This window comes from Numida meleagris, chromosome 9 (genome assembly GCF_002078875.1).
Source record: "Numida meleagris isolate 19003 breed g44 Domestic line chromosome 9, NumMel1.0, whole genome shotgun sequence".
In the NCBI taxonomy this organism is placed as follows: domain Eukaryota; kingdom Metazoa; phylum Chordata; class Aves; order Galliformes; family Numididae; genus Numida; species Numida meleagris.
This window is the reverse complement of record NC_034417.1, coordinates 6,782,317-6,796,583: the sequence shown is the minus strand read 5'-3', so window position 1 is coordinate 6,796,583 and position 14,267 is coordinate 6,782,317. Positions and strand designations below refer to the sequence as shown.

The 14,267-nt window shown below is 35.9% G+C and overlaps 1 protein-coding gene across 5 annotated transcripts in view; it reads left to right on the top strand.

The window, feature by feature from the left end:
* Positions 1–14,267, top strand: part of CGNL1 (cingulin like 1) — a 54,221-nt gene that overhangs the window by 5,667 nt on the left and 34,287 nt on the right. For all 5 annotated transcript variants that reach the window (XM_021406837.1, XM_021406836.1, XM_021406834.1 and 2 more), the window contains exons 2-8: positions 6,638–8,237; positions 8,752–8,846; positions 9,818–9,911; positions 10,232–10,333; positions 11,267–11,415; positions 11,938–12,073; positions 12,905–13,117. In XM_021406837.1, the coding sequence (XP_021262512.1) occupies positions 6,657–8,237; positions 8,752–8,846; positions 9,818–9,911; positions 10,232–10,333; positions 11,267–11,415; positions 11,938–12,073; positions 12,905–13,117 (2,370 nt within the window). In that variant the 5' untranslated portion in view covers positions 6,638–6,656. The remainder of the gene's footprint in view (positions 1–6,637; positions 8,238–8,751; positions 8,847–9,817; positions 9,912–10,231; positions 10,334–11,266; positions 11,416–11,937; positions 12,074–12,904; positions 13,118–14,267) is intronic.

Here is a 14,267-nt window from a genome sequence, read left to right as displayed (position 1 = left end):
TTTACAAGGGCTTTCTGAAAGACGCTGTAATTTTAACAAACTTGATCTTTTTGTCTGAGTAGAAATATCAACAGGATACACCCTCTTCTATTTAAACGGTAATGGTATCATTGGGATGTAATAACATAATTTCCTTTGGAACAAAATACAAAGTTTCTAAGACTGACAATTGGAGGAAAATGTAGTGAAAGAACATAGAACCTCTTGTGGTGTGAGTATGATCACATCAGATGTTTGGATACAAACCAGCTATTGTATTTGAAATCGCAGACTGTTTTTAGAATCTGTAAGTATCTTTGTGTTACTGAGTTATTGTTTCTGTCAATTCTTCAATAGGTATGAAACCGTAGAATTTGATCAACTAGAATAAACTACATACAATGAAAAGTAATCTTGACTATTATCTTGTTTTAACCTTCTCTTTTTAGAATTTGTCATTAAAAAAAAAGTTGTGTGTGGTCATAGCTTGTATATAATTAATTCTGAGATAAGTACTTACAAAGTTTTGCTGTTTGCTTGCTTTTTAGTTTGTAAAAGTTAATTGTACTGCAGTGGTGTCAGGATACGTGATGTGCAAACTGATAGCTCCAGTAGGTTGGATTCAGTGATACTGGCAAAAAAAAAAAAAAAAAAAAAAAAAAAAAAAGCTTGTGCAGGTGTATGTTAACTTCTGTGGGAGACAGAACAGCACAGTGGTGTAAGTACACTTATGCCAGTATTTATGCTTACATAAAGCTTGTACCAACAGCTAAAAACAAGTGTAGTGTTCCATCTTCCACGAGTGATTTTACTGAATGCTGGAGATTGTGTGACCTGGGATAAGCTGAGACAGAAGACATGAATTGATTTCTTGCAACTATTTCAGATGTAGGTTGTCTTCTCTGTTCGTATTTTAATGTGTTTAGGTTTCTGGTCAATTGCCTTTTGTTTAGGATTTGGGAGAGTCTGGAGAATTATTACCTCATGAAGAAAAAGAGAACATTTAAATTAATGATACAGCATTTATATTGCGGTGGTAATACAGTTCAGAATAGTGTGAGAAATGTTGAGATTTTTTGAGTATTTTTTTATCATTATCAAAAATGAAGACTTCAATTTCCACTCAAAAAGAGAGGTTATTAGGTCATATAATTTTTCTTCTGGGGATAAATCCTGTGAAATTATGACTTAGTTGAATTCATACATAGTAGATTAAGAAAATGGGATACGCATATTTCCTTTTCTTCAAGTAAACTTTGACAATTTATGAGACCTGAGGATCTGCCAAAATGTCTTGTTGACTCACAGCCATTGAAGCAGATTTTCCTTTTGAAATAAATAAATAAATAGACAGAAAAAACCTGTTTGTTGTCACACAGCTCAAGCATTTAGCTGATCTGTCACACAGTTTCACGGAGATAACAATATGTTTTAAACTTGAGACACTTAGACTTCCTCTCACACAACATTTTTCAGCCAGAGGGAGTATAAACCAAGCAAGGGTGCAGTATTGTTAGACCCAGCTTTTACTCTCTCTGCTGTGAATAGTTCTTTCTGTTCAGTCTTTCTCAAAGACAGCTCTTTTCCTGTCCCTGAAGTGGTGGCTGTTAACATTATGTTTTACTAGTTGAGTGCCTGAATAAGATTGTTTAATATTTGGACAGAATTGAAACTGAAATTGTCATCTCTAAAAGCAGCAAATCCAAGACTTAACCACTACCTTTCAGGAGAAATGTATGAAATACAAGTAATCCATGGTAGCCTAATCATGACTGTTTGCTTTTCCTAAGAGCTATGGAAAAAAGTGTTATTTTGAATTCTTCCTCACGTAGGAAGTTCTGACAGCATCCCTAGGCTGCTGTCTGAAATCTGAACAGAATGATATTTTTCATGGAATAGAAGTGAAAATAATTGATTCAGAAATTTTGAAATACTCCCCCACTAAGAGGCCCATTTTCCTCTTGCAGAAAGCCTTAGATTGTGGGTAGCATTGGCACTGATTTAGATTCCCCTAATGCCCTAATTCAGGGCTTATTTATGACACTTGTTCCACCAAGTGCAAAAACATTACAGGTTTGGTCTTTCCATGAATTATCCTATCTGCTTCCTTTTCTGTATCCTCACAGTATTCCTTCCTTTTCTCTCCCGAAGTTATTTCCTGTTCTTTTTTTCATAGCGCTGTCGTGTGTTAATAACCCAGCACCCACTTTGCTGTTGCTGGTGCTTTCTGAACAGTCAGCTGGAAAGCAAACTCAATGTTGTGTAAAGTGGGAGGACAAATTTTACAGTTCCTTCCTGTCATTTTGCTGTGTGTGTGTGTGTGTGTGTGTGTAAAAATCTGGAGTAAGCATCCATTAACTGTTAAAAAAGAGGTGTGGATAAAGCTACGTAAGTTTGAATTTTTCTAAAGTCTATGGCTTGGGGGTTCTTTTTCATTAGTCCAAGAGCAAGTGTTAGTTAAAAAAGACAAATAACTTAAGGACAAGAGCATTTATCTAAATTCACTCTTCCAGAAAGAAGGTAGTGGTATGTCCTAATCCTCCTTTAATGAAAAATATTCAGCTAATTTAGTTTTAGGAGTCTTAGACTTATAATACTGGATATGAGAGATTTCCTGTATTTCTGTCCTCAAGAGAGCCAGGGAAGAGTCCTAGAGAGCTGGGAAAAGTGGAAGAGTTAGATCCCTTGTATTTTTACACATTCCTTCAGGAGATGTGTGCGAGACGAGAATACACATATTGTAACACAGTATCCATGAGGGATCTGTGGCCGTGGGACCTAGGAATAGTGTGTACCCACATGGCAGTCAGCATATCTGTATCCTCTCCCAGGAGCTCTGTCTGTCCAGTGCAGCCAGTTGGCTTGCATGCTAGAAGCAAAAAGTGTGAGGTTGTGAGGTGCTTTATTGCAGGTACGCTAGAGGCATGCTTAGTAACGAGGGTGCAGGAGACAAGAAAACAAGCTTCCTATATTTGCAGAGCGTGGCATTTAGCAGATTGGGAAGCCTCATTTTTGGACAAGTTTGTCTTGAAGATTTGGCTAAATAAGAACTGAACTGGATGAGTGGACACAATTCCATGCCACAATGTTAAGAAGGCTGCATAGCTGCTGAAGGAAACAGCCACCTCTGGCATGTTTCTCAAAGGCACTCTTTTCTATTCATTTTGGCAGGGAGAGCTGTAGGGGTTCCAAATTACATGGGTTTTATTTTGTGAGATGTGTCTCAAGTAACTCATGGTAGCTAGTATTAAAACAGGTGGCGTTAGCTGTGAAAGGACGTGTTTTGGAGGCATTAAAAAAAGAGTTTTTGACCCCTTAAACCTTCAGTGTTCCTCTCCTGTGTTACTTAGCAAGGTATCATGTCACCACTGTAGAACAAACTGCTACAGAAGAAAATGCAAAGTACTGACTTTTCAGACATTAGAACCTCTCCTGTGTCATATTTTCTGGTTGTGGCAAAAATAAATGGTTAAGAAAAATTTGACCGTTTCTTGGTAAGGGTAAAATTACCGACGGCTATCATGCCAATTTGAGGCCACTACTTAAAACGAGTGTTTAAAAGCCCTTATGAAGGCTTACTTTATAAAGAAAGGCCTGAACAGCTCTCAGTGCCATGGAGGGTTTGTTGTTGGTTTGGTTTTTGTTGGTGTCCCCCTCCCCCCCCCGAAATGTTTAAATATTTTTGTCCCCTGAAAATGTAGTTAAAACATAAATTCAGTTTGGAATTTTGTGATCACCTTAAGCTGCTCCAAGGCCGTGTTGCTGCCAGAGTAGGTGATCCCATCATTCCATGGTGCCTCACTTGCCGATCTGATAGAAACCTTTTTTCTTTTTTTTTCCGGTTCAGTAAAGCTGATCTGGGTCGCTGTGTAACTGCATGGTTGTTGGCTTTGTCATGAGAAGAACAAGGGGATTGTACAGCTGAGATAACAGAGTGCCAGAACTGCTGCTCTCGGGGGTTGCGCGTTGTGGTCTGTGTTGTTTTAAAACAGTTGGCAAAATGCAGTGTTGAAGTGAAGTAACGCGTTTGTCAAACCCATGTATTCTGAACAATTTTCAAGGGGCTATTTCATTGAAAATGACCCTTTTGCTGAAATTTCAAATTAATTTTCTGGGAAATATAGTGAATCTTCTCCAATTGTATGTGTAAACTTTGTACAGAGTAATCACTATGTCTGACACTGTTTCCTTGATCTTTAATTCTGTGATCTTCTGAATGTGCTTCAGCTAATGTCTTTACTGAGCTTGTTGACCAGTAAATCCAGCTGCTCAAGTTAATGTTGTAACTGTAGACAACCGTGATCTTGTTTATTTTCTTTGAATGTTTGCAAGTTTTCAGGTAAACTTTGTTGCTCAATAAAATTTGCCTTGTTATGAGCAACAGATAAAGCTCCCGTTCAGAAGATAGAAATATACTTTTATTGTTCTAAATTGCAGCTGAAATTTTCATGTCCGAAAAACAGTGGTAATTACATGTCCTCGACTGTATCTGTCATTTTAGCGAGTATTTTCAAAATAAAATAATTTGTTGAAGTAGTTATCTATTATATGTCCTAGTTAATTTGTATATGCTGTTGTGATATTTTCGTCACAAAAAGCAGATAAGAAATGATCTTGTAAAATAATAATATGGCAGTGTTCTACTGAATTAAGTATTTATGCAAAATTGTTACCCCAGCTTTAAAAAAAAATCCCTTGTATTATCTTATAATTATCTTGTATTCTTTTTCAAAATCATTTGAGACTACAAATAAAACTACTAACAGGACTGTATTACTTAATTTAAAGTGTTATTGTGCCAGAAAACCTGAACTTAGAATTTGTCTCACTATTAAAAAACAATAACAACAACAACAAAAAACCACCCCACCAAAAACCACTTTCTTGTCTTCTAGTAGTTACTTAAAAAACAAGAAGCAGCTACAGGAATAGGAAAAATGGCTTCTTAAGTCCTGTTAAAATATCTAACCTCTTTTCGTAAACGTAACAGTAAACACTGTTCTGTCTTAACATTTGGTAGCTTTGGCAGACTTAAAGAGGATTAAAACTGGACAGTTGTAGCTGTCAGTGCCCCCAGCTGTCATCTACTACCTCTATCAGATGTCAGAATTTCAATAATTTGTAGTATGAAAACGTTTGTGATTGAGTTGTTGTGAATGTTCCAATTTTTATGATGATGAAGTCCACTGGAGGAGTGGGGCAGGTATATGGGAGAGTCTCTGCTTCAGTCTTTATCTATTGTTGTAAGCCGAAGCCTGCCGAAGCCTGAGATGCTGTCAGGATTTTAAATGTGTAAAAATGACTGTAACCATCAAGGCTTTTTTTAAAATGTTAACTAAAAAAAGTTTACAATATTGCAGAGCCAGCATTTTTGTGTACTATAAAATAACATTTTGATATTATGTAGTTCATCCACTGTAGCTTGACAATCAACGAAACAAGAACTCTTAAGTAAAGCCTTCAGGTATTTGAATGATAGACCCAGCTGTATTTTCATGCATGTATGTTTCACAGTTAAGAAAAAAATGATTTATATAAAAAAAAAGATCTTAGAACTTTGATTTCTATAAGGTTTTATTGTTATAATGCACACAAAGAAGGTGTACGTTTATTTTTTTATAGCTTTTAGAGACAAGTTTACATATGCTGCTTTCTTCAGATGAAGCAAGCGTACAGTTGAGGAAGAGTTGGAGCTGATTTTTAGGGAGAAGAAGAGGTTTTTATGGGGAGAAAGAAGAATGGGTTGGAAACTAGAATAATACTGTTAATATTCAACCAAACTTTTTAATTCACTCTCAGGAAGAAAGAAATAAATTCTGCTGTTGATTTGAGTAGCTGGGGGAAATGGTTCACACTCATACACTAAATGAGTAAAATGACTGCAGGGGTTTTTCCTCTTGTTTCAGTTTCCCCTTAATTATTATTCATCATTTAGTGATCTTGGGTTTGTCAAGGTTCAGTGATTACCCAACTCTCCAGCTTAGTTCAAAAGTTTATTTTCAGATATCTTTAGAAGGAAATTATATTTTTTCTGCAAAATGAGTGAAATAAAAATCACCATAGAGTGACAAAACTAGAGGAAACAGTGACATTTCCACTTCTGAAAACGAGTGTTGAAAGCAAAGTACAAATAAGCGCAACTCTAAGGCATGAGGATGTTGACCTCTCTGGCAGTGCTGTAGTTACGTAATACTCTCCACGTAAAAATGCCTGGTTGTGTTTTGCTCTCCTGGGCTTATGTTTAAATGTTAGCATGGCTGATACTAACTGTTGGCTGTAAAATCATCAGTGCCTCGCAAAGGGTGCGGTCTCAGTGAATGTAGTGGAGATACTCAAAATAAGAATTGCTTTAACTCAAAAAGTTGCACTAGGGTTGGTTATATGCGAAATCACCTGATTCCAAAGCAAACAGCACCAACTCTGTGTAGGCAATCTAAACTGTTATGTCATACCAGTTGCATTCATAATATAACATTGCTTTTGACCCAGAATTGGTCAGTCATGTGTTTGTTTCACAGTGTATGTGCTTTGGGCTTTGTATAGCTTGTATACTGATTTCATTGCATGTTAGTCTTCAGAGTCGCACTGAATGGCTAATTAAAGTAATTAATGAAATAATCTAAAATTTTTTTTAAATGTTCAACTTTTTTTTATTCAGCTGTAATCCTCTGACAATCATGGAGCCATATTTTGCTGGTTTTAAGCAGCAGGACTACGAAGTTACTCTTGAACTTGCAAGTGAGGACATTCAAAAAAATAGAAATGGGCAAAATTCTAAGACAGGAACTTATGGTGTCAGTATTAGAGTCCAAGGAATTGATGGACATCCTTACATAGTACTAAACAATACAGAAGGATGTTTGTCAGAAAATCCTCCTCCTTCTGGAAAAGAACAGCAGGTCATTTCTCAGACTATGAGCCAGCCAATCACAGACTCCAATACTGCTTTTAAATTAGAGGATAAAAACGATGATCGCACAAATTTTCCTGGAACACAGCACGTGCAACCCTGTACGTTTAAAAGCCTAAAGATATCCAATCTGGATGAAAAGGAAAATGGAATATCAGATTTTAAAGATGGAGCATTGAAATCCTCCAACATGTTAAACTTTCAGAGACATCCTGAGCTTTTACAGCCTTATGATCCTGAGAAAAATAACTTGAACTTGGAAAATTACCAGTCTTCTGTGTGCAGTAAATCTACATCTTTTGCAAATGAAGATAAAACTGAAGTAAAGCCGTGGATTTCTTCTTCAAAAGTAGTATCCTTACAGAAAACAAATACATATCTTGCAGAGTCAACCAAAGCAAATTCAAAAAAAATACATTTGAACAGGACAGTGGACATAGAAGACCAAAACAAGCATGTGTTGGATTGTCCTGGTAGCATAATCAGCCCCAGTGAGGTGGGTGTTTCAGAATCGTTTTCATCTACAGGAAGATCCCCGTGTCTTAGTCCTACCGCTTATCCAGAAACAAGGAAACCTAGACCAGATGTTCTTCCCTTCCGCAGACAAGACTCATCTGGGCCATTGTTGGACTCACGAAGATCATCATCTTCATCAGCTACTCCCACTTCTGCAAATTCGTTATACAGGTTTTTACTTGATGATCAAGAGTACGCGATCTATGCAGATAATGTTAATCGACATGAAAACAGAAGATACATCCCATTTTTGCCTGGAACTGGTCGTGATATTGACACTGGCTCACTTCCAGGAGTAGATCAGCTAATTGAGAAGTTTGATAAAAAAGTTGATCCTCACAGAAGAGGTAGGCCGGGAAAAAGGAATAGGATTCATCCAGATGATCGTAAAAGGTCAAGAAGCGTTGACAGTGCCTTGTCGTTAGAGCTTGATATAAATTCAGATTATTTGGGTGAAGTGAATAACAGCTTAGGTAAGTCAACTGAGCACTTGCTAAAACCATCTGAAGTTTGCTTCCAGAAGCAGTTATCCAGAGATCAGAAACCACCTTCCAAAGAGATTAAAATTTCTGCTCGAAGTATTGGAAAGGTGCAGATGCCTGGTAAAGACTCTCAGAACAGTCATTTCAGTTCTTTGCAGCATCATAAACAAAATGGAGATAATACTGAGAGTTTCATGTTTAGGTCATCTACACTCCCAGGACAGAATAAGAGGGAGGAAGCTAGAACAGTAACTTCTACTCTGCTGTTGCCAAACAGAATCACAATTCCACCCGATTCAGGAGCCAAAAAGATTTCTCTAAAAACATTTTCATCCGTCCCTAATATACAGGTAATTTTGAATTTACTCTGCATGTTTTGCCCTGCAGCATACTAAATTTTTTATTCTGTTTTTCTGTTATTCATTAAGAACAAACTCAAATCATTTAATACTTCCAAATAAGATAGCAGAATTCTTCATAAGTATTGTAAAGACAAAAATTAGTCCCATAGTTGAGGGTATAGAAAGCACTTTTTGAAAACAATTGTAATCTTGTCTGGGTGAAAGAAGATAGTAGAGACAAGGAAGATTACTGTAACTGATGATGTGATGATTCATTATCATAAATGCACAAAAACAGAATGCTGAAATCTGTGCAGCTCTAAACAAAATGATGCTCTATCTTTTGGTGTCATGTAAGCTTCCTTCTTTCAGTAAGCCCAAATTCCAAAGAATCTTAGTGAAACTGAGGCCCACAGAACATAGATTTCTTCATAATAGAATATAATGGTGATTTTAATTGTAAGGGTTGTATGTACTACACTCTTAGGATTAGGCTTTTTGACATTTTATCTTGTCTTTTCAGGCAACACCTGATCTCTTAAAAGGCCAGCAAGATGTTGCACACCAAACAAATGAAGAGACTGCTAAACAAATACTTTACAATTACCTTAAAGAAGGGTTAGTAAACATAATGAACTTTTGGAGGGGAGGTTGTGTTTTCTCAGCGTTTATTTTCAATTACATTTAAATTCTGAAGCTGTAAAATCAAAGCTATAACTAAATTAAATGACTCTTTTGTAGTTTTATATCTTTGCTGTGTCCAGTAAAGCACTATAGGATGTAGACACACCCAGCTAATCAAGACTTACTTAAGGTATTATTCAGGATTTGATTTAAAGTATTTGAAATTTGTGAATCGGAATTATTTTTTTTTTTTTAATAATTTTGGAGTTAGACTTCATGTGATGTTGAAGTCTGTGAAGGATTTAAATCACACCGGATGGGAGTTTAAGCTTACTGTTTTATTTATTTATTTATTATGTTGTTTTTTTTTTTAACAAACAAAAAAACACCTTATGTTTTAAGGTTGGACAGAAGTTTTCTTGTTTCTGTGCACGGAATAAATTCTCTAACTGGAACTTTTTTTATGTTGCATTTTCTAATGACAACTTATTAAAAAGGGAGGAAGGAAGGACCAATAAATTAGGATATACATGATGCACTCATATTTCTTTGCATTTCTGATGTTTCTCTGATCCAACTGTGCTGATGTAGCTCTGGCAGCTGCTTAAGAGATACCTAATGGTGCAGTAGTCAGGACTTGAGAAACCTGTTAGTAATTACTTTTAATTTCGGTATGTTTGTTGAGTAATTCTGAATACCATTCTTTCCACAGTTGTAGTCTTGTAGAAGAGAGCTGCAATTAAAGAGTTCAGTGATGTTTTTTTAGAAAACATTTGGAATTGAAATTTTTAACAGCCTTCCTTCAGAGGATTTAATGAAATCGTCGCTGAGATAATTTCTGACTTGTTCATAGTAGATTGTTTTTATAGTGGTGATTTTTCAATGGTTTGGACACTTTTAATTTGTTTTGATGCTAATAAAACAGTGCTTTTGATCATATTGTTGCTTTCTTCTTTGTATTTTAGAAGCACTGATAATGATGATGCAACAAAGAGGAAAGTCAACTTGGTTTTTGAGAAAATTCAGACTTTAAAGTCCAGAGCTGCTGGAAAAACACAGGTGATTTTTTTTTTTTAAACTATTTGTCCTGAAGTATGAGTGATTTAATTCAGATGTTGCCTAATTTGAATTTTTTTTTTTAGGTTTGCAATGTTTTCTATACTATTGTCAACATGCCTTCAGCAATTACTAAGAAGCTTTATGAAAATCTAATCACGGTTCCTTTGAAAATATTAGCTTGTGTGAAAAATCCCAGCTGATCTCAGGCAGTTGATGCTACACCATATTAGTACTGCTTGTAGTTTCTCTTTAGATCTTAAAATGAAATTGTCAAAGAACATCTTGGCTTTGTAGGAATAAGCATCTCTGTGTAATTGTAGGTTTCTGATACTTCAGCTGAAGTAAAAGCATTGGTGGAGCAGAAAACTGAACTTGAAAGGAAAGTGGAAGAATTGCAGAAAAAACTGGATCTAGAAATCACGGTACTGTACTATTTTGTTATAAAGCTTATGAATATTTCAAATATACTTTTCTAAGAAAGTGACAACTGATCAGCTGAATGTTGTGCAGAAGGAAATGGTATCTTTTGTTCAATTTTCCAGTGCGTATTCTGTTTCAGACTTAAACATTAGGAATGTTTTGTAAACTGTTGGTGCTTATCATAGGGTTCATTGCATTTCATGTGTTCTAAACTGTCGTGTATGGAAGCCAGTATGTTTACGATAAGAGAACAGTAACACTCCTCTGTGAGTGGCTGAAATGTGTGTAGATTTATCAGGTAATTGGAACTGTTTTGCTTCATATTCTTTTCCATCTAAATGTTCCCATTCTAAATGTCCACCTATGCATTTCAGAAGACTTTTTTAAAATATAGTTTCGTGTAACAGCTGTCCTCTTTAAGAAATGTCTTTTCAGTACTTGAGAATGAATTTGGAGCCGTGAATGTGAATATTAGGCAGATGTACATAAAAATTTCCTAGATACCTGCGGAGGCAGATTTTAATCTGCAGGATGCAGTTACGCCTTTATGGAATGGGAGACAAACTATTACTCAGGTGCTATTTATTAATTAAAGCATTATTTCAGTGCTGAATCCAAAGTACCTAAGTACAGCCACGATCTGAGGATATGGGAAGGACAGACTGGCTTCTTTCAGTTTGCATTTGGAGTTGTTAGGAAGAATCAATATTCTTGAAACTGAGGAGGAGGAAATGTCACTTTTCACATATCTCACAAAAATTGAAAAGCTGTGTCTTAATAAAAATTCCAGGATTTTAATGTTCATAACTTAATAAATACTTCTACAAATTACAAAAATCAAAGCCTTGAAATGACTCCTTTCAAGCAATAAAAAAAAAAATGAGTATTTCTGCTTAGTCTGTTATCTTGCTTAACTTTTTATGTACAAAATTTAGAATCAGCAAAATTGCAAAGAGGAGAGAGATGCTACACGAGCAAGCCTGAAAGACCTTCAGCTCCGACTTGATGAAAGTATAAGTGAAAAAGATGCCTTAAAAAAGAAGCTGGAAGAAAATGAGAAGGAACTCAGGCAAAACCTAGAGGAGTGAGTTCATTCTAGAAAACACATTCATTGGAATTTATAACTTAAATTTCTTAGATTAAGGTACCCGTGCCCTCAGAATTTATTAATGGAATCCAACAGTGACATATGTTATTGTACAAAATGTTTCTGCTGTTTAAAAATTGCATGTTTTGGGAATATCTTGGAGGAAAAGAAAGATTGTTGATTTATAGTCCTTTTCTTCGTACAAATATCTTTTAATATTTTGTAGTCATAACACATAATTCAAATCTTTAAAATACAGAAACACTTGAGTGCTATAGTCAAGAATATTGTACAAAGTTTAAAATACAATTTAGCTTTCCACTTAAATATCTATTTAAAAAAGCTCTCATTTTTTCCTCTCTTATGTTTTATTTTTCTGCCTCACGTCCTGTTCCCTTGTGTGGAACATGGGAGTAAATAAGTGGATTTTTTGTTTTGTTTTTCCTTTACAACTTGAAAGAACAAATTAGTATTTCTATAATTAAAAGAAAAAAATCCCCTCTGGTTTTTCTTGATGAGGCTTTTTCAAGTGAAGATGGAGCAGGAAAAACACCAGACTGAGATCAGAGACCTTCAAGACCAGCTCTCTGAGATGCATGATGAACTGGATAACGCAAAACATACTGATGAACGGGAAAAAGAGGTTCTTATTGAGGTTAGTTTTAAAGTAATAGAAGTCAAAATAATTGCATAAAGAGTGGAAACCAAGAAACAGTAGGAGAAAAACATGCTTTAGCTTATCTCTGTAACGTTCAATTCTGTTGGCCATTGTTAAGAAACTTAAATATTAAGCTAGTGCCTTACCTGATAGTCAGCTGGAAGTTTGAGCTGAGTCTAGTAGAGCAGAGTTGAAAACTGTCCACAAAAGATTCACTGACCACATGCTTCTTTCCCAGGAATTTGGCAAGGGGAAGTTATTTCTAGGGAGAATACTGGGGAGGGGGGGTAGGGGAAGGGTGTTGAGGCATAGCTTTGGTGGGGAAGAAGCACCTCTGGAAGTTAAACTGTTTCAACTTGTGGAAGCAACATTCTTTATTCTTTCCAGCAGAAAAGCCAGCGAGGACTTATTGCATTCACTTTTCTTACAGTGTAGGAAACAAAGATCTTTGTTTTTATCTACCTCTTTGAAACTGAAGGTAGGACTGAGGGAGTTGTTAAAATGCAGCCTTATTTTGACTCCTGCTCTATTTGCATCCAGTATAACGTGTAGCACTGTCAAAATCTTTTTATGGTTCTGTAGCATCAGATATATTGACCCCTCCTGTAAAATGAGTTACCGTTCTAATAATCCTAATCAGTTCTAATAATTTTACTTTTCAGTTGATTTTTAGCATTCTGTAAAAGTTGAAACAGTATGTTGGTCATAAGAAGCAAAATTGGCCTCAAAGATCTTATTCTTAATTGTCCTCTCTGAAAAACAAACAGAACAGACATTGGAGCCATCTGTGATACAATTGTGTTTAATTTTGATTTTAATGTTCTTTAGGAGCTAATGCAAATGAAGCAGGATCTCCAAGAAATATTAATTGCAAAAGATCAACAGGAAGAAATTTTGAGAAAGAGAGAGCGGGAGCTTACAGCTTTAAAAGGAGCACTAAAAGAAGAAGTGTCTAGCCATGACACGGAGATGGATAAACTCAAAGAGCAATACGATAAAGAATTGCTAAATCTACAACAGAGCTTGGAGAGAGCAATGGAGGTGAGAGATATGATTATAATCAATCTTTACAGGGAAAAAATTATCACAGATGTACCATACTAGAAGCTTTGAGATCCTATTTTTTTTTTTTTTTTGCAAAATAAATAGATAAAGATTTGGGCCAGGAGATGCTTAGCTTCTGATAATGAGCATTATTTCATACTTAAGCAGTGTTTTGATTCTTTGTTGTAGCTAAAGTTGTGACCCTTTCTTCAAACAGTTTTTGTCTATGTGCTTATTTTTGCTTCATTGCAAACTTTGAGAGAGAACGGATGAGGCATTACTGAGGACTTCTTGCTTGCTTGTCTTGAGTAGAATGGCTTCACTGAAACCTTGAGCATATTCTGAAGAGTGCCAGTGTGCCTTGCTCATACTATAGTTTGGCTGTTCTAGCAGTTCTCTGCAGTTTGTTGCCATCCTCTGTTCTTTCTGTCAGCTCCTTGTGTCGCATTCTACTCCCTAGTTACATTGTCCCACCTTGTCTGTTGAACTACTTACTAGTGGTTTTTTGTGTTGTTTTATTGAGCTAATCTTGTTTACTGGGTGGCTAAAAGTGTACCAGCACAAGGAAAGCAGCAGAGAGTGGGTGTCTGAATCCAGCAAGGAGGGAAACAAGAATGAAGTTCTCTTCCAACAACAGCCAGGGAGTCTTTCTGAGGAGTAAAAAGGGAACAGTTTCCAGGTGCTTATTTGGTACTGCTTATCAAAATATGTTCTTTGTGAGGTTATCGTTACAGAGACAGTACCTGGAAACTTACTGAACTGTTTTCAGTGAGGGGACAGTTATTGTGAAATTTAGAGTAATTATTTTTGCAGTGACAATTATTTAACTTCTCTGTATTCCCTTTAATTTTATGTCAAATAATTGAGAAATTTTCTAAAAGAAAGCAGTGCTTGACAAATGCGTAAATCAAAATTGTATGCCCAATTTTATGCTTAGAAATGTTCAATTTTGAACCTTCTAATTAGTACCTTTTCCCCCACACTTCCGTAATGTTGAGTGAGTTGCAGTTAATCCTCCTGGTCATGACTGTAAACATGGTGTAGAACTGAACTGGAATTAAGCTTGAAAGAAGTCTGCAAAGCTTTGTGTGCTTTATGAGCAAAATAGGATCTCAAGTGAAAGATACTGGATAGATAATGCATTCAG